A 26437-nucleotide genomic window follows, 5' to 3' on the forward strand; every position below is an offset into this window, starting at 1 on the left:
TGTTCCATTATATAAACTAATATTCATTAAAATAGAAATCATTATTCCAAACCGTCGTCTGTGTCTTCCTGTAGGCGACCTTGAAAAAGATCCGGGTTCTAAGCCCACATGTTGACCACACTATTAGTGTACCCAGTTCATTCTAAATGTTAAAGTGGCATACCATTACACACAACCAGAGGAATTTACCTGACAACGTTGCTGAAATCCTTTGGGGCTCGGATCTGATATTATCAGGTCAAGAAATAAGAGAGGGTTCCTTATGTCCTGATCATCATCGCCCTGAGCGAACAACTGGCTGCTAATGTCGTGGGATGTTGGGAGGATTGCCCCAGTCTCATCACGCTGGGGTGACTGTGAATAACAGATTAGTAGAAAGATTCTCGTAATCACCCGCAAACAGGCTAGTAAACGAGATCCACAACGACAGTCGTCAAGTGATTACATTCCGGAGGCTCACCGCCCGGCGACGGGCGAGAATATGCCAGAGAAAAAATAGACCCGATATTGGACCGACGTTGCTCCAAGAAGATCGATAAATTGGGTTACATTGCACAATGACATTTTTTCGATTGCTCAGGTGAGAGATGACGACGCTTGTCCGTGTCCTTTTCTGTGTCTCCAACGTCGACGACGGCGAATGCCAACGGCAAAATCAGACCCGAGGAGTTGATAGCTCGGAAGCTGACTGACCGAAGTGAGTTTATGGGGCATCCATTATGGTCTTATACTGCAAGGGACTGGTGTCTTCTGTACTGACTTACACTGATGCTCAAACACATGCAGACGTGAGTATGGTTGTTGAAATACTGGGACACAGTACGTTATTCAATATACACGTGTCATGGGGCGAGGGAACCAAGTAATATGTTTTGAAGTTCTGATCATGAAATACTGATTTTCGCAAAATGGTATTACCTGCCTCTATGCTGTCTTGAAATGTGGTAATTGTTGTGACACAACTTTACGCTTGTGGAATTGATTTGATGCAGCGCCCACTGTGGTGTTGTGCACAGTTATGCGTGCAGTTGTATAACGATTTAGGGGCGTTGTGCGTGTTTTGTTTGATAACGTCGTGCAGTAGCGTATGCTGTGTTGTATAATGCTGTACAGTAGCGAATATGCTGTTGTACAGTAGCATGTTTTGTGTTGTATAATGTTGTACAGTTGCGTGTGATCTGTTGTATAATGTTTCTGAGTAACTTGTGCGTGTTGTGTTATATAATGTTGTATAGTAGTATGATTTGTGTTGTATAATGTTGTACAGTAGCGTGTGATCTGTTGTATAATGTTGTACAGCAGCATGTTTTGTGTTATATAATGTTGTACAGTAGCATGTTTTGTGTTATATAATGTTGTACAGTAGCGTGTGATCTGTTGTATAATGTTTTTGAGTAACTTGTGCGTGTTGTGTTATATAATGTTGTACAGTAGCATGTTTTGTGTTATATAATGTTGTACAGTAGCGTGTGATCTGTTGTATAATGTTGTATAGTAATGTGTTTTGTGTTGTATTATGTTGTACAGTAGCGTGGGATCTGTTATATAATGTTGTATAGTAGCGTGTTTTGTGTTGTATAATGTTGTATAGTAGCGTGTGCTGATAATGTTGCACACGTTGTCAGTGGTTATTTTTGCTAACATTGTACGCTAATGCGTGCTGTGTTGTATTAGGTTGTACAGGTGTCTGTGTGTGTGGTGGTGTGTGTGTGTGTGTGTGCAGTACTTCTTCTATTTGTCTTGTACAGTTGTGAGATAGGTATCTGTACAATGCAGTACAGTTTTGTATTGTGTTGCAAGCTTTATATAATTGTGGAAGCAGAGTTGTGTGTTGTGCAATAGTATGATGTGAATACACCGCGCATGTGTGTACATGTTGATACGAGATGTACAGAAATGACCGAAACGCTTTACGTTGTCTTGTGGTGCCTTGTGTTGTGCTGTGTTGTGCTGTGCTGCGCTGTGCTGTTACTTAGTTATAACTAATGGACGTGTAAATGTGACAATAAAATACACTACTTTACAGTGAGTTAGAGGGTTATGTCTTTGTTGGGCAACACACAACTCTATTATGCAAATCTTGCGGTTACCAACATGTACACACAAGGGACATATTTACCCTTAACATATGTCACCATTACTGATTTTCCACCGCTCTTGCACTCCCAAACGGGTCTGTTTCAGCAGTTAATCGGCAATTCAATTTCTATATTTGGTATAAAGACCAACATTAATACAACATATACCGAATAAAGTTAATCGACATCTTATATTTGATGGACTTGGCGTTATCTATTTACATTAAATATTTAAGGATGCAAATGTACCCCCGTGATGAATCAAAAATATTTCACAGGACACGCCAGCTGATGTCACATGTTACCTATATAAATCAATACTCGTGTGAATTCCTCTACTACCACATGCTCTGTCATACAGCACATCATGTAGGTCAGGGCCGTTTACTAGAATCCACTAGAAAGTGCTATTAGCTTACCCTAATACTATATTCATCTAATCTGCGAGTTACTTGTAAGCCGTTATTTATCACTCCGAGGATGAAGGTATGGAATACAACCGAGCCATTACCAGAATCAACACCGTCCGTGTGCTTACATACTGTCATTATTGATCCTCACTATTCAGGCTCTTCCATGAAAGGACATAGTTTCATGTACTGACACATGTAAGTACAGCAACGACTGCACACCCAACTGCTTCAACACCAGTCTTCATATGTTGCTTTGAAGGTCGACAGCAGTGTACAAGTATGTTAAAGGTTGTCAAAGTCCTTGACAAGCCTTGCTCTAGGGATTCTATGTCAATATTTTACGACCGATGCGAATGGCTTTCAACGCACGAAACCAGTATTACGCTACACGTGGAATATTAAACTGTCACTTTGGGCAGCGGCGTCTCCATTGGGATATTGATTCCGTCAGTCAGTTTAAATGTTTTTACACACCCTCGCAGTGGCATGTTCCGTGATGTTTTTCATGAAATAATTGAAGGTCTAAACAACAGACAAACAGAGGCTGTGAGGACCGGTGACAAGCGAAACTACATAATGTTCGAATTCTAACAATAACCAAGTCACATTCCTTTTTTAAACGAAATATGCTTGACGAAAAGAAGGTAGAGGCCATGAAATTTTGAGGAATAAATTTACAAAACTGTGTGCTTAGTCGTTACTAAAAATGTGAGTTTAGTTTTACGCCGCTTTTAGCAATATTCCAGGAGAATCACGGCAGGGGACACCAGGAATGGGCTTCACACATTGTACGTTACTACAAAAACATCGCCCAACACATTCATGATCAATACATCTTTTTGTTCAGTATATATTTAACTGTTTTAGGGAATTACAGTATTTCTGAATATATCACCTAATGTGTGAAATAGCTTTTAATACTAGGAACATAATACAGTTGTGAAAACAAATATATTGATTGTTCCAATCTTGAGTATCAAAATCTGTTGTACGGACAATGTATCTAATTATGACTTAACATTGTATGCATCATTGTGTCATAATCGCCATAATCCTACCTTAAGAGTGTTAAGCGGGATTATCAACGTGCACAGTTCAACCAACCAGTAACTCTCATTATATATCACAAGCTGCTAATTTTCTATTTAGGTTCACCTGAAAAATGAGATTGAGTTTGGCAAGGAGCTTTCCGACTGACTGAAGGACGAAAGACACCCAGCGTCTTCTCGGCCACAGTGAGAGAGGAGTTCTCAAAGGATGCTGACTGTACCTTCTAAAGTCCCTCGATCATGATCACCAGAGCTTCCTTTATGGGGCTATAAACCTCTGCTGGACTGGCAATAGGGGTACACAGATGGAAAGACATTGGATTACGTTATACTGAATTGGTAGATGGAAGACCTAGAGTGGTGAATGCTCTTCAAAAATAGTGGAAGTGTTTGTAGGTTTGGAATTGTCTTCTATCCTTGCGTGAGTGTAAAGCGGAATTAACGGAGGTCCCGCTTCCGTATCTCACCATCACTTGTGAGATCCATATAATGAATTATTTGAAGTGGATAACTGCTGATTGATTCCAGGGGGAGCGCTTGTACAGGCAGAGTTCTCCTGCAAGATTTGATTGATTTTTGGAACTTCTCAAGTGTACCCGCCTTGCCGCTAGTGCGTTTTAAGGTCGTTGCTGTCGTTGCTACGCACCTATCAACCGAAGACCATCCATGTAGTTGTTGACGCCGATGATACCTGCGTTAATGAAGAGTGAGAACGGTCGTTGTGGTGGACGTGCTAGAGATACAGTGATGGGACATGTTGGCGACAGATGCTAGGAGATACAGCTGATAGCATCTCGCGCTGTTATTGTTGTGTGGATTTTGTATCGGCGCTGTGACATATTGTTTCATATCATCACGACTGGACTCTCATTTACTGCTGGTCCACACAGATGTGTACCTATAACTGCCGTCTGTGGAAGTATGCTGAAACCGAATCTGTGAGTTGGCATGTGGTGTTGTGATATCGGTAACAACAGGGGCAGATCAATGGGGAAAACATGTTTCCAGCCACATGGGACTCTGCCTAGCACAGGAGACAACCAATCTGATACACGAATACCATATCTCTGACACTGGATTGGACATAGAAAGTATCGACTCGGATGCTCATCGCTAGTTTAGTTAACTGTTTAGAACTGTTCGGACGTGAAAGAATGTTCAGGGCATTGGCCAGTGTGATTAGAACTTCAGACACGGGAGGTAATCCTTCACAGATTCACAGACATTCACACACATGAACAGTCTTCTAGATCACTCGCTCGTTGAAACCCTTGTTGTCGGATAGTCAGGCGGCAACAATTGATAGAGGCCGAGTGAATTCATTCGGTGACTGAATGGGACGATAGAGATCCACTAGCACGTCTTAGTAACTCCTGACCTCGTCAATATTTACGTCCCCACCACAGACGGTGTGTTATGGTCACGGAGGGTTGGTCCCGTGTTCTAGGAGTGCTGGACACGTGGGTGTGAGGGTACCTAACGTCTACCGTCCCGGGGACTCAGGCATGGAGGCCCGCAGTAAACTGCGGGAATATCTCTCCAAGGGGAACGTGAAACAGTTGAATAAGTTGCTGAAGGACTTCCCTCCGCGAGCCGTCGCCCAGAGAGTCAACGAAGAACTTGAACCGAATGGGACCACTCCTCTGATTTTTTGTGCCAAAGCGTTGAAGGAGAGTGATGGAGATGAGGAGGAGGATTACGTAGAGTGTTGTTTGGTTCTGATTAAGAATGGTGCCAACGTTAGGGCTAAGACTACGGAAGGGCACACAGCCCTCCATTGGGCAGTCTCCTGTAGTACATCTAACCTGGCTGCAATACTACTGTCAGCAGGGGCAGACCCAAAACAAAAGGATCAAAACGGGATTAACGCCTTACAGGTGGCGATTAAGGACGGTAGCGCTGATAATGTGAAAGTGATACTCGACAAGCGGCCTCAGGTATGTACACCTTTACATTTGGTACTTTCATTGCATAAACTAAACACTCCACGTCGATTGTCACGGTGTTTGGGTACACACTGTATGCTGTTATGGTATCGGTAAACACTATTTACATCGTATTGTGAGTTATGAGGGAAATGGAGGCCTGGAATTGCTCTGTTAATAACCAAGCTATTACCGCCGGCTCTGTTGTGCTCCGATCTCTTCCTTACCATTTAACCCAGCAGTCTGCTCTACCCGCGTGTGAAGGGAATCGATAACACGGAAGTTGGGTGCTTTCTAATGGAAAGGTCTAGCTGATTCCTGACAATTGGCGATATTTGCAATGTCCTGTTCCAATCCGATATCGTAGAGGACAGGACTGAACCTAGCGACCGTATTGATGCATGTTTCGAGCTTTTGATATGGCAGTGATGAGTTATTTTCCACCGACAGTCCACTGTATGTAACGATCAGAAACATACGTAACAAACATAGCCTCCACACAAGCAGTCTCATGGGATTAAATCTTTAAGCGCTGGGATGGACGAATTCAACGTCAGGTATATGAACACATAGTGTGTTTAGGGTCAATATATAGATGAGCATAAAACATACCTGACTACCTCTGTTGTATAACCCACATGAACCACAATGTAACCCGCTAGGCATTGGAATAGGTTCAGTAAGGTTTAATTTACAAACCGTCATTCTCAAACTTTTCATTTCTACACACAAAGTTTTACAAATAAACATTTAGTTAAACCTGTGTTGAACATTCCATATGAGCTAAAGTTGAGTTGAATTTAATTGTGTACTTGTGACTATTATTAAGACCGGTGGACGCGATCTTATTGTCACTGCCCAGTGGTCTCAACTCTTGTCAATGATTACCCTACACCATGCGTGCTATACTTTGTCGTAAAGGCCATTGCAATGTTACCTACGTCTGTCCCACAGGGGTAAAATACACCTATTCAGTCAGACATGACTCAGTAACACCCACTGTGGCACATAAATCTGGAACACGTAACTCCCATGAAACAAGCCACCAGAACGGAGTAATCAGCTTTCAACTTGGACCCTGTAATAAGCGGATTAAACTAAATACCGACGGCTATGAATGTATGGAGAAAAGTTGACTAAAAAACAAGAGCAACATATCGTAGTATGTCCCGCTCTGCCTGGCTGGTTTTCGATTGGCGACACCCAGGAACATACAGCCCTTTAAGCTAGAGCTCACTGAGGGTCGACGCGCTTGTTATGGATGTGCTGGCTTGCTACATAATAGACGCATTGAATGACTATTGTTAAGACTGTGAATGCTGTGTTTCATGCGCTCCACCAAAATGCCTAGATTAATATCGAATGCACATAATACCGGACCAAGTCTGCACTTGGTAACCCCTCAGGCGTTTGAGTTGATGAAAGGCAGAACGTTTTGTACTGTTACGTTCAATTATCATTCAATACATACATCTTGTATATACGGTTGTATTTCTTTAGATCAATAACTAGGGGGCTTGGAATCGTGTTTCGCGAAATTAGGTTACAACAGAGACAAGATATTTGGCTGTACATAGCAGTTTGCGCCATCTTAATCAACTATAAACATGGTAAACTGTGAAAAAACCAGGAATTATCTCTGTACGATAGGACAAATAGCCGTCCACACATTCCATACTGTGTTCATGGTGTAAGTGTATGTGTGTGTATCACCGTGACCTCTGGTTGTACATATGTGTTGTTTGTGTCAAATAATGTATTCTACTCTACGTCTTCAGCATGACTTGTATGTACGGAATTAATAATACAGGCCAATATGTTTCCACTAACTGAACTCGAAATACAATACGTACATATATATAAAGAGGTGAAGTTCAGCAGTGTAAATTCACTTGCAATATATATGTATGCACGCTAGTCCAGCGAGACATATATCTATATCTTATCTAGCTGTCAAGGTTAAACTGATGAAATCTCGATGGACTACCTCTTTAAAAATCAAGAATTGGTCCTGCTTATGCATGCACACACACTCACATGCAGACGCGCGCGCACGTATGCACACACACACACACACACACACACACAAACGCACACAAGCTATGCAAGTGCGATCATAGTTTACGCGACCCATTTCACCTCCTCACTTATAAACTCACATTTGAGTGGAAACAAACAGATGCGACAAAAGTATACAGTTTGTGTAACTTTAGAAATAGTTGCTTCTCTGTACACATTAAATATAGTGTTGAACAAATGATTGCTATTGTGCTGTTTAGTTTATAAACTTTTGGCGTAATAACAAGGATGTGATATTGGCAAAAAATTAGTGTGATCATATATCATGAAGACGAAACCATTCTGGAGCAGGTAACACACACCTGTATATATTTGCTCTTCAACAGACAGAAGTTGGATTGGACCAAATGTACGCGTACACCTACTACTTGCCATCTTGCCTGAAGCCTCCACCCCACCCCACAAGAAAGAGACAAATATGCTCACACACACGCACGCACACACACACACACGCGCACACACACGCACGCACACAAGCAGTCTGCCGTGCAGTCACGCAAACACTAGCATGTAAGTTGCTGTGTACACTCCCGATGAACGCTGCCCCATTCAACCTCATTTCGGAGACTGTGTTCGATATATAAAACATACTGAACTAGTACAAGTACATGTCTCATCATCGGTTTTAAGTTTCGGTCATAATGGAAAACAAAATGGTCCTGAATTATTAACGTAAATACTTTTCCCCTTAAGATTTTGCCAAGAATACATTGTCCTCGAGAAAAGCTTTGGTCTTTTTTTCTGTTTACTAATTTCAAGATCAATATTTAAATGTAGCTGTAGTAGAACTTCTCGACACTGATGAAGCTTTTGGTGAGGTGAACGTTTAGTTTCATATTCAAGACTTTATCACTTATACAAACCCGTGCATGCACGTGTGTGTGACTGCTGCTTCTAAACACCAGGCGTCAGGTCTCTAGCACGGTTTGTTAAAAGTCGTAATGCAATCTTCAATACATGGTATGCTTATGTCAGAGGTCACGGTATTTGTCACATCCTTCACCTTGATAATAATAACTATGATAATAAAGATCCTAAAGCATCATCAAGCGATATGCCAATGTTATAATTGTACATTTTGTAAGAAATCATATAAATATGAATGCCTTTCAAGACAATAATCTAGGCACTCATCCAAGTTTAATCTGGCATTTTAATCTGGTTCATTTTAATCTGGTTCATTAGTTTCACCTGATGGTGGGATCAGAACAGGCCCCGAAACGTTGTATCAAAGAATTAAATGAAGATGAAATCCAGATAATTCTTTATGTTCATCAAGTTTATTCTGTTTTCGAAAATGTTTTATTCGCAAACCATATGGAAACTGAAATACTGACGATTATGCCAATACATATTTTCAGGAAACTTAATGTTAGTAAAAAAGTAAGATTGTTTATGGATTCTTATACCGTTGTCAAGCAACTTGCTTGACAACGGTATAAGAATCCATACCGAAACGTCGCATCATATATAATAAAAGAAGCTGTTATCCATAAACAATCTTACTTTCTTATTAGTCACCAACTTCTAAATGCCAATCAAACAGATCAACTCAATGTTGGAGTGAGTTTGGTTAAACAAAGTTTTTAACAGTAACTTAAGATGTCACCTCAACATTGATTGACAGTTCATAGTGATATGGGTCTTACACGTGGAAGTGTTCTGTAATTTGAACACACACACGCACGCGCACGCACGCACGCACGCACGCACGCACGCACACACACACACCACCACCACCACCCTGTAGTGATTTCAGGTAAGAATAGTTCCCCAAGCACACAATCCACCCCCATCCCGTAGTGATTCCAGGTATAAGAATAATTCCCCAAACAAACCATCAACACCCACCCTGTTGTGTTTCCAAAGATTACCTTCCCCACACAAACAGCCCACCCCCATACCGCAAGGATTCCACGTCATGACACAAACAATCCATGCCCACCCCGTAGGTGGCCCCCCAAACACACACACAAACAATGCACCGTGCTCCAGGTATGTGATGTATATCTATGTGTACACAAACACTGTTCGCATGTACATTACTATATTGTGGGGGTGAAGGTACTGTTTTCGATCAACAACACTGCAAGCACTAATCCCTGTACATGGGGAGTCTATATATAATAATACCCACATCAGTGTCGTGGACATGGCACCTGTATAGCGTTATATACCTACATTGATAAAAGACCTGCCATATATAATACCTTCCATACATTTCTGCATGTACTCAGCTTGACACCCCAGGTTAATCCAATCATGTAGAATTACACTTCATATGTTAACTCCAAGAGACTTTACGAATCATGGTGTTAAATATACTGGTTGCCATGCACCTTGATAAAGCTACGTTCCCGTTACGTTCATTCATGACTTGGGCAATATGCCCTTATCGTTAATTCCATGTTAACATAATATATAGTCTGTTTGCAGTTAAATCGTACCGATGAATATCACTTTAAACAAAAATGAAAATCAAATAAAGTGAAATTAAGATTCGGAATATTCATGATTTTACCTTGCCAGTTGAACATTTAAATCTCAGAATTTTATTCAACTTAGGGTAAAAGTTGTTTAACAAACGATCATAGTTTCAGATATAATTGGATTGTATTACAAGGGGGTCAGCGCAGTAGTTGGAACAGTGAAACAAATGCACATGCGGTGGTTTAGTCTCTACTCTTGCCACTAGTTCACCATTGCGTAATCAACAGTCAACAGACCATGACATGTTGTTTTAAGACTGTAGGCGAAATGGGATGTAGGCGAAATGAGAACATACCCATGCGGTGCGTGATGAGCGTTAACTTAGACCATCCCGACTTGTTCTCGGTGTTTCCTTTCATGTGCATACCCCCTTGTAATACAAACCAATGATAGCGATGTAAACTATGTTCGTTTGTTAAAGAACTTTTATCAGTCTTAATTTCACTTTATTCGATTTATTTTTTCATTTAGAGTGAAATTCATCGGTACGTTTCCACTGCAAACAGACTATAGCCAATTGTACTATGAATTTTCATTGTTAAAATAAACTATTACAATTTGTCATTTGAGGGGTGGACAAATGGTTCAAGGCTTTGAAAAGGTGTTTTGGCAAATAGACATACTCATAGAAACGAATAAAGGAATACATGAAAGTACAAGTGTTCCTTTATTCTTTTCCAGGTTTCTTCAAAAGGTATGTATTGCACTGTGAGTGAAATTCTGGAAATAAATTAAGAAACACTTGTACTTTCATGTATTCTGTTATTCGTTTCTATGAGTATAATTCATTAATGCAATAATTGCCACATATCATTGTCAGTAATTCTATTTTATAGGTTTTCCTACTAAAGTTAGCGGAATGGGAATGCTACGGACATTCTTCACATTTGCCTGACGAAATCACCAGATGTTGATAACGTTTTCTTCACTTGATTATTTGTCTGATATACGTTTCCCCAATCACTTGGCGATGCTGTCTGGGAGCATGTATTAATCATTTCAATCACTCCGACCAGCCAAATCTTTGGTCTTCATCACCATGATTGTGATACATTAGAAATAACTGCGTAATGAAAGTCTCATTGCTGCAGCATTAGGTTCCAAGGCAAGCCAATTAGTCTCCATCAAAGCGTTGAATAATTCACTGAGCTGATCACTCAGTCAGCCACACCATCGGACAGACGTAACCCACAGCTACCTTCAAGGATTCAGACACTTCCGGGTTGGTGTGTATTGGCGATGTTAGTGCCTGTGATCTGTCTTCTGAAGGAGTAGGTCTGTCACCGTTATAGAGAATCACTTCTGATATAAGCAGATTGCGGAAACATGTCTTGCTTACAATGGCCAGAATCATCCCAAAGACTCTGCTGTTACCATTTTGTATGGCATTTCATATAGTCACTGTGTTTTTTAGTCCTGCCTTTAAACAATATTCCTTCTGTATGATAGCGGTGTGTAAATACTCGAGTTTGGACAAGACAATCCAGTGATTGGAATCGTGAGCATAGATAGATATGGGATAGAATCACATGCAACCATGTCCGCTTTCCCGACAGCCCTATCCCGTAGTTGCCTCCTATGTCGCTTATGATGAAAGGTTTGGGTCCTAGATATGTCCTGAAGTGCCACATCCCTGGTTTGTTGACGTATATGGTGCCATGGTCTCGTTTCCCCTGTTCGTGTACTAAATCCTCGCACATTATTTCTTTTCCTGGTACCGCTTGTATAAAACTCTTAATTGTGTGTAAACTAACTGTTAAATCCGCATATTTTATATGGCTGAGCGAACCCCTTATATTACACGGAGCCAAGTGATTTGCAGCCCTCTGTGTTGACAGAAACATTGGGATCCCCTTATCATATTGATCACGCCATTAAATGATTGATAGAGCGAGTAGTCATGGTATCAGTGTATGTAGGTTAACACATGTATATAGTATGTAAATAGTATCTATAATGGGCGAGGAAGATTCAGGCGACGGTCCGAGGATGTAAAACAGCTACAGACTGAAGATTGCCAGATACATGATATACATTTCGGGGATAGAGTAATAGTCGTGTCATTACTGATGGAAGCAATCGACTTTGATTATTCGGCGACAGGAATACCCTAACATAATAGGTATAGGTATAGGCCAACTTTGAAAACGTTTACTTTGCACTTTCATTTAATTTGAATATGTTCTGTAGACGTGACGTCAATACTGCTTGTACTGTCACACGTACGTCCAGGTTAAAGTTGGGGCGGGGGGTTTGGGGGGAGTTCCGCCAAGTACCTGGTGTGAGCACCGTGTGCTGCTATCTCGGCTCTACACATCCTTGGCACAGACAGAGTAATCCTTTCTGGTGTCCCCCGCCGTGATGTTGCTGGAATATTACTAGAAGCGGCGTAAAACCAAACTCAGTCAGTCAGTCAGAGTAATCCTGTGGAAATCTCCATTCTTCTTTCGCATGTGTCTGTGCCGTAGTTTGACGTTGATGTACACACCTGTCGGGTTCATATCCGGAGGTCCGGAAAACCATGGCATTGACGTTAGTCGAAAGTGACACGAGCTGTCTGTGGTCAAGCGTCATCAATTTGAAACAACTCCCTCCGTCGGTTGTTAACCGGAAGAAAGTGAAGTTGAAAAAATTGCCCATGTACCGATTTGCTGTACACACATAGATACCCATGAAATACCTACAAGTCAGATCTTCGGGTAGGAGATGGCTCCCCACACTATCACACTACCGCCATCGAACCTGTTGACCTGGTGAAAGCTGTTCGGTGCTGTCCGTTTATTTCGACGTCCGCCACTTCCCGGGTGACCCTGGGTTTGATTGAGGCGAGTATACCGGTCATAGTTACTAGGTATAGTGCTCTTGTGTACGCTGAAATCACATGTAAATGGAGACTTGGAATCTCCAAAATCAATATTCTCATTATCTCATATGCGTTTATTTTTGAAGAGCATATAAATCAAGGTCATGCGAAAATACAGTATGCTGGAAAGAGAAATATTCTTGTTGTCATTTAAACTTTACATCTGTTCCTTAACAGGAAGACTAGGAAATGAATTAACTAAATGGGTTTCGTTTGAAAGCTTTTACTTGTGCAAAAGATTTACAACCTGCGCCAGGGCCTGTGATCATGAAATATGCATACACATTATGATACGGCCGTTGTGACAGCGGTATCGACTTACCATCAGTCTCACACACACAACGATATGGGTTCAACTGGAAATGTCAACGCCAGAACATAATCAGATTTCATTGAGCGTAAAAATACAAAATAGTGATGAAGATTATGTTAATGTATCACTGGAAATCAGTGATGACAACAGGAGTTCGTGAAAAAGATGTATGTATACTCATGCCAATAATGGTTGTCACCCCCAACCCCAGCCCACACCCCCTCTCCAATTAAAAAAATTGAAGGGGGTGACAACCATTATTGGCATGAGTATATTAATGAGTTGTGGCACCTCTCCACTTATGTCGCGGCGTGCCAGCATAATGTGTAAGGAAAACCAGAGATTATTCCGATCTCACACGTGTACCAGGTTTGAGAAACCGACGATCATAGGCATAAAGTTTATAAAGAAGATTATAGCTAGCTTGAATTTGGGAATCAAACCAAAGATCCTAGAATCCCCCCCCCAAAGTGTGTCAACTCTGCACAGCGATTTGTTTCCTCGTGGGTGATTGTTCATTACCCACGTATTGTTATATGCAAGTACTGTTCAATCTTTAAACCTTATTTGTTTTTGTTTTATGTACATAGTTCCGATAAATACACTAAAATTCACAGTGTACAGACTATGAGCTCAGATCGAAATCTGTTTGCTAATGATATTGATTAGGTACACATATTCACCATGAATATACCATCTCATTAAATGAAGAAAGACCCGTTTCCATAATGAATGTAGGGGTCAATATACAATTACTGAAATATACCATCATTGATCTGCTATACAAAGTAACCGGTGAATGAGAGGAATCAGTCAATGTGACAAGGAGGTCAGGATGATATTGATGATATAAGTGTCCCAACACCAGTGGGGAATCGTTGTACGTGACATTTTCATTCCAGGAGTTCCGGATCTGCAACACTTACTTACAGATACATTACAAATCTCAATGAGACTTTAGACCAATGTGAACCTGTCAGCCGGAATGGTGGGAGGGAGGTGCCCTCAACAGAAATTGGTTATGAATATGGAAATTTTTTTATTGTTGGTATTTACGCTTTTCGTCAGCATATAACCGGACTGCCAAATTTCGAAAACATTTTGCACGGATGCTTTCGGCAAGTGACTGAGTAATAGTACCTTAAGAACTGTGTATAGAGTAAAATTTCAGAAGCCACGAGACATAAGCCAGATGTAAAGTACAAGGTTTTGTTATTTCGTTGTATCGATCTTGGTCGACTGGACTACCGTATAATGAATCTTGTTGCTGCATCTTGGCAACCGCTAGAAACACTGTTGTGTCAAAGACTGGTGCCAGGTAAAACCGAGAATTGGACATGTAAGTCAGCCAACAATTCGATAACGCTGCTGCAGAAGTACCTATTGTCCGGCGTTATGGACAACTGCAACGGCCACGCCTCGGTGTATTGTAGCTATTTGTGGAAACTCCAGTAATCTTGATGTGTATATGAGCGATGCCTATTGTATTGGAAATAGGAACAAAGAAACACGTAATTGATGCATTAGAGCTCAACTGCCGTAAACCGGCCACTGTTCGTGCCTACAGATTGGAAATGGTAATTCATTGTCCTCGTAGAGTAATGGATCTGGTCTGATTTCTGATGCTACGGTAGTTTAATCTGCAATAGCCATGATGTAGACATAATCGACTTTTGAAGCTAAATGTCATTTTAGGCGAGTAAGCTCATTGTGATATAGTTTTGATCATGGTTAACATACGGAATATAAGGGAGGTAGTTTTCTCTTCTCTTCTCTCCAGAGAAACGGACAAGTTGCAACTGGGTTCTTTGTGCCTCTTAGTAGTGGTTAAACCACTGTTGTGCTCCATGTACCTTCGTTCAGATATAACACAAAACAAGATGTCTACCCAGAAATAGATAGAGAAAGAGAATCTATTGCTGCAACAACATCAGTTGATGATAGCACGCCATATACAGGTCTATACTACAGCGCACCTATCAGATGACCACGGTATGCCAGATGACCACGGTATGCCAGATGACCACGGTATGCCAATGTAACATATTGTTACATCATGTTATGGCAGAATATTGCGGAAATCTGAGGTACGACAATGTTCGCTTTGCAAAACGTTGGTGGATTTGTATGACATGAAAAAACAATTAACGTTTGCATTACTGTATACTCATTATGTGGTGTATCGTGTTCCCGGTTCAACAAGCCAGTGGCTTAATATATAACGAATACCCATTTTCGACTATCCTAAGAATCAGATTCAATTGGATGTAAAGATCAAAATAGCTGTGAAAATGATATGAATGAACCATTGAAATCCAGTGATGAACATGGCAAGCATGTCCTGCTGTAATGGTGGTTCCCGCCATTCACACAGTCTGACTAAACGTACTTATTTACGGCCCAAAGCTGCACAGGAGTGCTCCGACATGTGAGTACATATGTCCTGTGTGACATGGACCAGTGCATGCCGCTGAGTCGAAACGTACGATGCCGTTAAGTCAGCGTTAGTCAACAAGTTAGAGGGAGCAGAGACCATATAAGGTAGTTTCCCTTGTCTGAATCTGTAGGGAGATCCCATCCTAAAGAACAATTACTATCTATTACTATATGTTCAATACCTCAGGACCACGATAACACTGTTTGTGACGTCACGAGAGATTGTTTAATTCCCTGTATGTAAGTCAGACGCCAGGGTTCACGCCAGTTTCGGCTTTAATTCATGTATATGCTGATACCCAGTAATTCTCACTGATTGATGCTACCCTGTCTCATGAGTGCTATGGCTTTGCACAATTTTTCAAAGGATGTTTAGTTGGTTGATTGCTGTTTAATAGTCAGATTCATGGTGGCGATCTGTAAATAATCGAATCTGGACCAGACTTGCTGACCGGCAGCACGAGCATCATCCTACTCGGTTCTGGTACATTGACATCCACCAGGCAGTTTAGCGAGCCTGACAACCCAATCTGGTTCGTCGCCCCTTACGACAAGCATGGGCTGGTGAACCCGGATCTGTCTCGGATCTTCACGTGTCGTTGAATATCGGAGGAAATTTCCGAAAGATTCTATGAACTTAAGATGTAGCTGGTTGAAATCTGAACGTTACTGACACGCCCCCGCTGTACTACATACGTCTCCGGAGCTTGGTGCTGTAACAGGAATACAATCAAATGATCTCAAATTGTAATTTCCAGTTTTACGGAATCTTGTTTAATGCATATTCCTGAGAGTATTCAAAGGCTGGGGTGACCTTATTGCTCGGTTATGCTGTTCTTTTGGCGAGAATCGATTGCATGAGGAATCCATTTGACAGAAGACCATAACAAACGACTCCTGGGGCTTCAAGATTTGAAAACGATGGAATATTAATTGATAAAACCCATCTTTTTCTTCTTCCGCGTAATCAGACGTCCTTTGAGAATATTGATTCAGTTGCCGAATGGCAGTCGTTAGCTGTCCGTTTTTCATTGCGGTATTTTCTGATGCTATGTTGTAACAGTGATCTGATGAACTGTTGTATGAAACTAGAGTCTGAATCAGCTGTGTGTTGAACAGATCAATAAGACACCACACGTTATGCCTTGACACACCTTACTGCTAGAGTTGTGTTGCGCCACAGAGACCTTCCTACGAAGATTACTGGGAATTGCGGGCTCAACAACTACGGCGTGGTTTGATGATGTGGACGAGCGTATTCAACCGTATCATTGTACAGACAGCAGGCCGTGACTCCTTCGTTATCCTTCAAGTATCAACCGTATCATTGAACAGACAGAAGGCCATGACTCCTTCCTTATCCTTCAAGTATCAACCGTATCATTGTACAGACAGAAGGCCATGACTCCTTCCTTATCCTTCAAGTATCAACCGTATCGTACAGACAGAAGGCCGTGACTCCTTCCTTATCCTTCAAGTATCAACCGTATCATTGTACAGACAGCAGGCCGTGACGCCTTCCTTATCCTTCAAGTATCAACCGTATCATTGTACAGACAGCAGGCCGTGACGCCTTCGTTATCCTTCAAGTATCAACCGTATCATTGTACAGACAGCAGGCCGTGACGCCTTCGTTTTCCTTCAAGTATCAACCGTATCATTGTACAGACAGCAGGCCGTGACTCCTTCCTTATCCTTCAAGTATCAAACCTAGATCTTTATGTGTGTCTGTGGTAATGTCATAGAGGTCACTGGTGTCCGTCACGTCGTACTCTTTGTCCAGGAGAATGTCAGTTTGGTAATTAAACATCTCTATCATTGTGTTTGTTTGTTTGTTTGTTTGCCGCACTCAGCAATAATCTAGCTTTATGACAGCGGCGTGTAACTAATCATCAAGTCTGGACCAGACAATCCAGTGATTGACATCATGAGCATCGATCTACGCAATTGGGATACGTTTAGATGCAGCCACCAGGTCGCCGACTCTAACCACCCGTCCTGACCCAGTTTGCATGGGCTGCAGAAAACAATTCTAACACGGATCTTCGCCGATCCTTACATTATCAGCTCACGAATTATCTGACAGTTAACAAGAAATCGACTTATATATTTGTAAACAAGAAAGGACAGCATTCGGCGTTAGAGCAGTGTGTAAGCATTGTCGTCAGTCGGTTGTGAATTCAGCTCCATATATGGTAGTTATGCGTCTAGCACCGTGGGGATCAAACTAACCCGTGACCTACGCCGTCGGGAGTGGTAGACCAATTAAATAATGCGGTTATTGCTGAGTGTTGGTGAGGTCTTGTAGCCAAACCTCCAAGAAGTATCCACACCGTGCAGTTCACATGATCTCCCGATGTGATTTCCGCTGCATTTAGCGACAGTACTAAAGGTTGATTTGTCCTTAATACCCACAAGGGACACACAAATGAAGGAACAACGAGAAGATTGTGTCGGTGAGGAAATGAAGGGCCTGGTAGCTTTTGACAAGTATAAATATATTTGAATTACGAAAATCAGAAAGTATTTCCACATGTGCAACGTTTCAACAGATGTGGAATCGAAATTCCAACCTTCCATTGCATTCCCAGCGTGGAAAAAACATAGGAATATTGAATACGACGTAAACCAATAATTATCCTCTCACTGGGTCCATTTAAACCATCATTGACTATGTCCTTAGGGACTTCAAGAACAGTCGATAATCACCCTCCATGGCAATGGGCAAATATCCACAGAGGCACTTCCGGTCGGGACAGGGGAACCTACTATCATTTAACATTTCTGGGGGGTTGGGGCTTGAATTATGGGTTGAAACAGAAGTATTTCCAACGGTCCACACATTCATTAGAAAGTGTCTTACAGACCATCTAACGGTCCTCTGTTTTAAGATCGAAAGACGTATACAACACTCCGCTAGAGTTGCGTCCCTTAGGCGTTCCTGGATCCTATGATCGAGGGGTTGAATGTAGAGTCACCAGCATCTGATTTTCGGGTTTGGTTTCTCGTTTTGGGGAAACGTAATCACTTAGATGACACATTCCCACACTTTCCCCCTCGGTTTTGTGTTCTTACACAACAGAATTTGGTTCTTGCACATCAGAATATCTTATTCATCTTCTGATTTCTCAATTTTGAGTTGACACTGCTGATATGTGCCATATCATGACTCAACCTTGTGTTCGTGTTTCAGCTGGCCGATGAGCGAGATGAGTTTGGTATGCCACCTGTCATCCTTGCTCTGCAGCAGTACCAGGAGGACATAGTGCGCCACCTGGTGGAGGCAGGAGCAGACGTCAACATTCAAGAGGCGCGAAATCTCAGAACACCTCTTCATTATGCACTGTACACCAAAAAGTTGAAGATACTCGAGTTCCTATTGGGGTATGTGTCTTTCATCGCGATTGTTAGCTTGAAATCCTATTGGGATAGATGTCCATATATTGCGATTGTTAACATGAAATCCTATTGGGGTTGGTTGCATGGTGCTGCTTGCCGGTTGCCCATTGTAGAATCGTTAAGTTGATTTCCTCTTGGCTGTTTTTCCATTGCAGAATTGTTCCCTTGAATCTCTCTTAATGTATGGTGCACAATTGTTAGCTTATGGAAAAAATGATATTATGACTATAAATATAAAATGTTTATTCAGTAGAAGCATCGAGAAATGAGGTCAACATGTCTATTGAGGGTAGTAATCTGTTATGGAACCATAATCGGGATATTGTTGACCGTAGAGCACGGCGTAAAATATTCAAATAACACCACTATAATAGTTTATGTCAGTTTATATGAGCATTAAAATAATATATTACCATGTCCATTGTGTGCGCGAACTCGCTTGGTAATACTGACTGGATGGATTAACGATTTTCTATGACGGTTATGGGTGTCTGGTTGGGACACACTTGGAGAGACCAACACAGGGCGTGTCACGGTGAGCCAGTCAAGTCATCGCCATACAGTACATGATATCAGTGTTAGCATCTCTAGTCACACTGGCCCACGGCCGTGCAACAAAGTCCTACATCACAGGATGCTGAACTGGATTTCAGGTGCTTTAATTTGGATACCGGATGTTGCTTATAATTCACTGTACAATCGACTTGGAAAATAAACATTTTTGGAAGAAGAGGATTTCCAAATGGATATAGACACCGTTGTAACAGCACAGATGACGCTGTTTCTTCTGCTGTCGTGGATATATGTGGGTGCATCTATGTGTCAGCGTCATGTATAGTGGGACAGCATGCAATACAGATGCTACTCCTGTGTATTACATTGTATCTGAACTGCAATGAGCATGGTGTGTATATGTATAGGGGGGAAGGATTCACAATTATCGCCAGATTGAACAATAGCTCAGCTACACAGGTGCAGTTTTAGACATGTACCACTTGGTGACATCCACGACAACGGGTCTGGGTTTGACCAATCAGGAATCAGAATGAGGGCAAATCTGGAATTCGAACACATGACCGTAGGATTCTTTGCGTAAGGGGCGTAACTCTGCATAGCAACATGCTGCACTTTAGACGACTTTTCAATCGTTGCTGTGTGTATGGTCAGACTTGTACTGACAGTCATAGATGCTGAAACCTTCAGCTGACCTTCACCTTGCACTGATACGAAGAGCAGCCATCGTTATATAGCATCTCGTGGGATCTCTACATGCTCGTTAAGGTAGATGACTATTTGAGTCAGAAGTCTTGGAAGTTAAAGCCAGCTTCCTATGTCGGGAGTATTATCATTGTAATTCTTGTTATTCGTTGGATTCCTGTCCAATGTCCCTCGTTCCTTGGTCCCTGGATGAAGGCTCTGTTTAAATAGCTTTACATTTCTAGCAGTAAAGTCAAGGATTGATTTATAATTTCCGTTCACATTAAAGGCCTTCCGCTTCGAGACGAATGTGGGAAGTTGTTATGGTGACAAGGACGGTTGTGAGGCCAAGCCTCACAGATAGATACCCTATCACGGATCACATATACATTGTGGCATTAACTGGGATAACGCATTCAGGATCATGATGACCGGTCACTTGCTGTTAGTAAAGTGATGGCGCGTTTATAATAGCACGAACCAGTCTAGCTGAGATTAGCTGAGGAAGTTCGGCGAGAGTTGAGAATGACTGATGCCGTTGCAGATGCATCGTCTTGTCTTGTCTTATACTATACATCGATACATTTGTCATCTTCAGGACTCTTTTCTTGTAGAAATATTTGCTGTGATGTTATGTGAGGTGTATATTCACTACTATGAATACACTGTGTGTAATTCCAAGGTATTAGCTAAGCAAGTGTCTTTTGCGTATATAATGTCATAAACCTATAAACGATTAGGCAATCAATAGAGCATTCCCATCAACCCGTTGTTGTATTAAACGAGTAAAAACTGGTTATGGCTGGTGAGCTGATGTTGTGTTTGCCATCGTATTCAGAACATTGGTTTGTCTGGACCAGACTCGATTGTTTACAAACCTTTTCAAATAACTCGAAGTTTGGCTAGTTCGGTGTCAAAACGCACACAAACACAGGGCGCTAACCATATACACAATCATGGGTTGCACGTATAATAGAGAGTGAGTAAGTTTGGCTTTACGCAGCTTTTAGCAATATTCCAGCAATATCATGGCGGGAAGACCAGAAAGTATAACAAACATATAATTATATTATATAATCATATATGTATACATATTAACAATTATACATATTCGTGAGGTTGGGGATGTTTTATATCTACATGCACATGTTACACCAACTCAAATCGACTCTTGTCCTATTTCTTATCTCAGCCACAACCCGGACCTGACGAAGACTGACCACCGAGGAACCACCATAGTCCACCGCTCCAGTGCAATACGTGACAAGCAGTACCTGGAGGCGGTGGTGAGGCTGAGCAAGTCTCCGCCAGGCACACTGTGGAGGATGGCAGATGAGGAGGGCAACACGGCCGTCATGTTGGCGTGTCAGAACGACAACTACGACCAATTAGTCATCCTTCTCGAACAAGGGGTAGGTGTTGATACGGACGACGTCGATACACAGACGTGTCTCGTTAAATTCACGACTTGTGGCTGTGATGTACAAATCTGTGGCGTCCGTGCTCTGTTGTTTTATCGGCCGATAGATTCATGATCGTTAATACAGTAGGAGCGGATCCAGAATCATTCTAGAAGGGGTGGTGTGTGTGTGTGCGCGCGTGTGTGCGTGTGTGCGAGAGAGAAGTGTGTGTGTGTGTGTGTGTGTGCGCGCACCCGCTCTGGATACGCCCCAGTACAGTAAATGTATAAAAAGCCAAGTGTTTAAATGTTGGAATGGCTGTGTTTGATGTTGGAGAGTGTTGCCTTTTGTCGTTCAGAAATTGCGTTCGTTAGTTGTGGAGAAGTTGTGTTTGTCCTTTTGAAATCGTACCAGCGTACGAATACACAGTGCCATTTGAAAGTGGTCAAACTTAACACTTATATTTGGGATTACACCTTCTTAGTAACGTACAGCGTCAAGTACTTTTGATGGGTTGAATCCCCTCCAGGATTCAAACAGGAATCCCCTCCAGGATTCAAACCCGAACCCAGGCAACTAATCGCCAGCACACAGTACTATTGTACGTACATGTATAAGGATGATGGTGTTTATATAAATTGTACGAACAATGGTGTTTGTCAGAAGGTAAGATAGTTTTTATTTTTATACAGACGATTGTATTGGTTTGTATGGACAATGGTTTTGAATTTTACGAAGAATCGCGGTTATCCGCTTGCGTTTAATTGGGATGAAGATGACCTTTGAACGTAGGGATGGAGAAATTCTGATCGCATTGAAATAATGTTTGCTTGTTAGGTGGGAGGTGTTTAGATGTTCGAATATTGAATTGGCATTTGATCTTTCAGAGTAAATTAAAGATGTTCAATCCTGAAGAAAGTTCGATCGCGCGGTGAATATCCATAGACTATTGTAGGTTAGATACTCATGTTGTTAAGGCCCAGCTGAGATCAATGTCCGCAATAATGGCTTAACACAGGATAGGACGTCAACAGGAGAGATCCTGAATTATGTATAATCATAGAGAACAAAATATATTTGAGATTAGGATTGAGTCTCGAGGTTCATTAGTGTACTTTTAATGTCCTACACCAGTTCTGTCGATACTCGAGACCAGGCAAGGAAATGTCACATACCCGGTCCGGGTCGATCACGTCATCGTAATCCGGGTCTGGGGAAATAGTAGATTACTGATAACCAAATGACTTGTGTTATTTCGATTCCTTGAATTGATGGAGCTTAATACTAATATCCATTGTAAAGTTGAGCGACACGCCCTCTCCACATTACACATTAAGAGAGAACATTAATGAGGTCAAGGCTTTTTCATACCTTGATACGCATTAGAATGACAGAGATGTTGCAGTCCTACCGAACACGTTATTTATGTCAGACATTTAGACAATACATGCTCATACAATTTCCGGTATTCTCATAGATCTTGCGAAAATGCAAAATATTTCAGCAGAATGACTTATAGTCATTATTTAATGTATAAATACTTTTATTGTTTTTTGGTATACACATATTTAAAGCAGAATAAGTTACTAATGCCGGCGTTCTTCTCACTGTTGTTTTTGTGTTTAGTATAAATATATAGCGTGTGTACATACTACGAATGGGCGATTGACTGAGTAGGCAACATTACAGCAACATCACCGTCCCATTAATGGGAATAGGATTCAAGTGGGTTTCCATGTGGGGATTTGAACCAGGGTGTTCGGGTTACCGTATGAGCACTTTAACCACTGTGCTACAACCTAGCCCTTTATAATGTGCATGAGTTTTAAGTAACTGGGAAATACTATAGTATCAGCTCCAACCCATGGCGTCCACTTCTACCATTGTCCTATGGAGCATATGAGTGTATTTTCAATTATTACCATCGAAGGCCTTGTCAATTCTTACCAAAAATGTAAAATTTTTTGATTCTAAACTACTGCATATTTTTAATAAAAATGTGCAGCCCCTTCCTGGTCGTATACAGTGAGTCCCCACTAACCCAGAACCCACTCATTGCGGACACGCCTCCTTCTGGACGATGTGTCTCGGAACTGGTATATTTGCAGAACATAACCCCGATCCCACCATACGTCAATTTTGTAGCCTTGTTAATGGTCCCGTCCAGATAGTTTAGGTTCCACTGTATACGGACGGTGATATCTATGCAATAGTCTAGTACATAATTCCCACCTGTGTCCCTAGTACTCCATGCCTGACAAATTAGATGTGTTCTCATCAGTCACGGAGGGCTGCAATCTTCCTGTCTGTGAAACTGACAACCAATGACATTACCAGACATCGGATATACAGTCGGCAGACCTTGGAGGGTAGTGTGACAGGCTCTACTAATGATCGCTACCATGTGTACCTTCAGCAACTGTTAAGGAAGTTGATAGAACCTACGTAAAGACAGATGTTGTTGCAAAATGTGAGTGTAAGTTAACGAGTTGACATATAGTATTGGACGGACGAGACAGGCAGGAGGTTAATGATGCCAGGTCGACTCACCCAGAGGAGCAATGATTCACTTCTGTGCAGAAGCTGTAAACAATGACGGGGTTTACAGCGCATCAACCAGGATCCCTTGGAAGCAGAGTTGTGACCTTTTACAGATTTGTCAATTTCCCTCTTACCAGCCTAAAACGATACTTATTGATTCTACTTTTATTTCGGTGTCGTTCCACAATGCGATCGTAACGACAAACCCGTTGCAGCCCCCACACATCAACACCAACTTACGAACGTTGTAAGGTGCCTTTGTGAAGAGAACCCCCACGTTTCAACTCAAGTTTGTGGCGGAGCGCGTCCATCTGCCCGTATGTCTGTCCATCCTTCGTAAACCTTACATTTTCAACACCTCAACCACAAAGACTTTGAAGCTGAATGATCACAAACCTGATCCCATCTATGGAGCCTCGAAAACCTTTTGATAGAATCTGATGTTACACATGGCTTTCATGACCGTTTAACACATTGCAGACATGCCTTTGACACAGCTACAAATAATGAGGCCCTTGGTTTAATTTCACTGAGGCTAAACAAATCGAATAGAAAGTCGTCAAGACTTAGCGTGTTTAATATTCACAAGCATTTACTTTGCTGCAGGCGACGGTATCCGACCATGACAAGTACGGACGAACAGCTTTACACCACTGCGTGGAGAATACGGATACAGAGTGTGCAGAGCTTCTTCTTAAAACGGATACCTCGTTATTAAACACGCCCGATAAGGAAGGTCTGACTCCTCTGCATATGGCCGCCATTACGGGAAATAGCAACCTTCTACGTCTGCTCCTGAAAAAGGGCGCGAATCTGACATGTCGTGATCAGGAAGGACACACAGTGGTACACTGGGCTACAGGTGGGTATGATGATAATGGTGAGTAGACTAGACTCCTCAAACTAAACAGACGCTCGGGCACCTTGCATTGTGACGTTACGGCATGCTGCATGAGAATGTCCACATGGCACACATTCTGACCCGATCGGCACGTTCCGCTCCTTCGTCGGTCACTTTGCATTGTGACGTCACGGCATGCTGCATGAGAATGTCCACATGGCACAGATTCGGACCCGATCGGCACGTTCCGCTGCTACTTCGTGCAGCACAGAGAAGTGACATTGCAATCGCATGGTTTCTGGGAAATGTCGCTTTGAGTTATCCCGTACGTCCATCCGTAAACAGGCTAGTGTAATAAAGCTTAATAGAAACAACGGACTAGGTTTCAACTAGGTGTCCGCAGCGAGGCTGTATCATATGATAGTCACGTGAACGAAACTACATGTAGTTCCAAAATGGAGTCTTCTCAGTAACAGCCCTCGAGATTGAGACGTTCCAACTCACTCGGCACAGTCTTTTTGAAACCGGAGTGGAACGGTTTTAATTGTTATACTTGTCTACATTATAAAAGTAGTTTATGGCAATCCTGGCACAGAGGACGGATCTATTCACAGATGAAGGATTAGAATGAGTTTTATTGCGATCTCAATAATGTGATAAACAGTGTCCCGGCTGATCCCCAGTGCCAGGAGTCCGCCATTCTAGTAAACACATGACGAACGACAGGGTATTGTGAAGTTGCCTCGACCAAAAGATTTGTGTTCACAATTTCAATATCAACACAGACATTTAAGAGCATACGATGACGGATTGTCCCTGCATCATTTATTCCGCTGCGATATTAAAATATGTTATGCATACTTAATCAAAAAAATATGCTGTTTTCCAAGACTCAATAATGAATGATATTACATTAATATTATTTTAATCAACTAGGTTAAACATTGCAGTTGTAACTACAATGTGATGATTTGTATTATCTAATAACGTATTTATGATATGCTCACTTTTTGGCGAACACCTGGTAACATCACTATTTTGTTGATGATTCATAAACACATGCTTATGATAGAGTCGGAGTTGACAATTGATTCTGCTTTTAGCGAATTTTCTTATGGCTGTGGAAAGGTACTGTCGCATTTATTTACACCATTTAGAAAGATCGTTATTACCTTCTGCCGTGGTTTTTTGTTCTTGGGTTTTATTTTTGGTGCTTGTATTCTTCGAAGATGGTAGTTCCAATAGTAACCTATGAAGAAGTTAAATCTTTCCTTTAATGTTTCTATTTGATCATCAATCCTGCATATAAATCAGGAATTGCCTAAGTCAAATATTGCGGTTTAGACGAGACTTGCTCATCTTCAGGACTTATATCTACATTCTATTTCTATAAGTACATGTGGGGCGGTGGGG

The 26437-nt window shown here is 41.7% G+C and overlaps 1 protein-coding gene across 1 annotated transcript in view; it reads left to right on the top strand.

Moving 5' to 3' along the window:
- The first annotated feature begins 3796 nt into the window (after window positions 1-3796).
- LOC124287405 (serine/threonine-protein phosphatase 6 regulatory ankyrin repeat subunit C-like) overlaps window positions 3797-26437 on the top strand; it is a 41053-nt gene continuing 18412 nt past the window's right edge. The window contains exons 1-4 of the mRNA XM_046723939.1: window positions 3797-5477; window positions 18840-19030; window positions 21435-21654; window positions 24790-25045. Of these exons, the coding sequence (XP_046579895.1) occupies window positions 5046-5477; window positions 18840-19030; window positions 21435-21654; window positions 24790-25045 (1099 nt within the window). The 5' untranslated portion in view covers window positions 3797-5045. The remainder of the gene's footprint in view (window positions 5478-18839; window positions 19031-21434; window positions 21655-24789; window positions 25046-26437) is intronic.

The sequence above is a fragment of the Haliotis rubra genome, unplaced genomic scaffold (assembly GCF_003918875.1).
Source record: "Haliotis rubra isolate DU_JTF1 unplaced genomic scaffold, ASM391887v1 Scf40, whole genome shotgun sequence".
NCBI classification, from domain to species: domain Eukaryota; kingdom Metazoa; phylum Mollusca; class Gastropoda; order Lepetellida; family Haliotidae; genus Haliotis; species Haliotis rubra.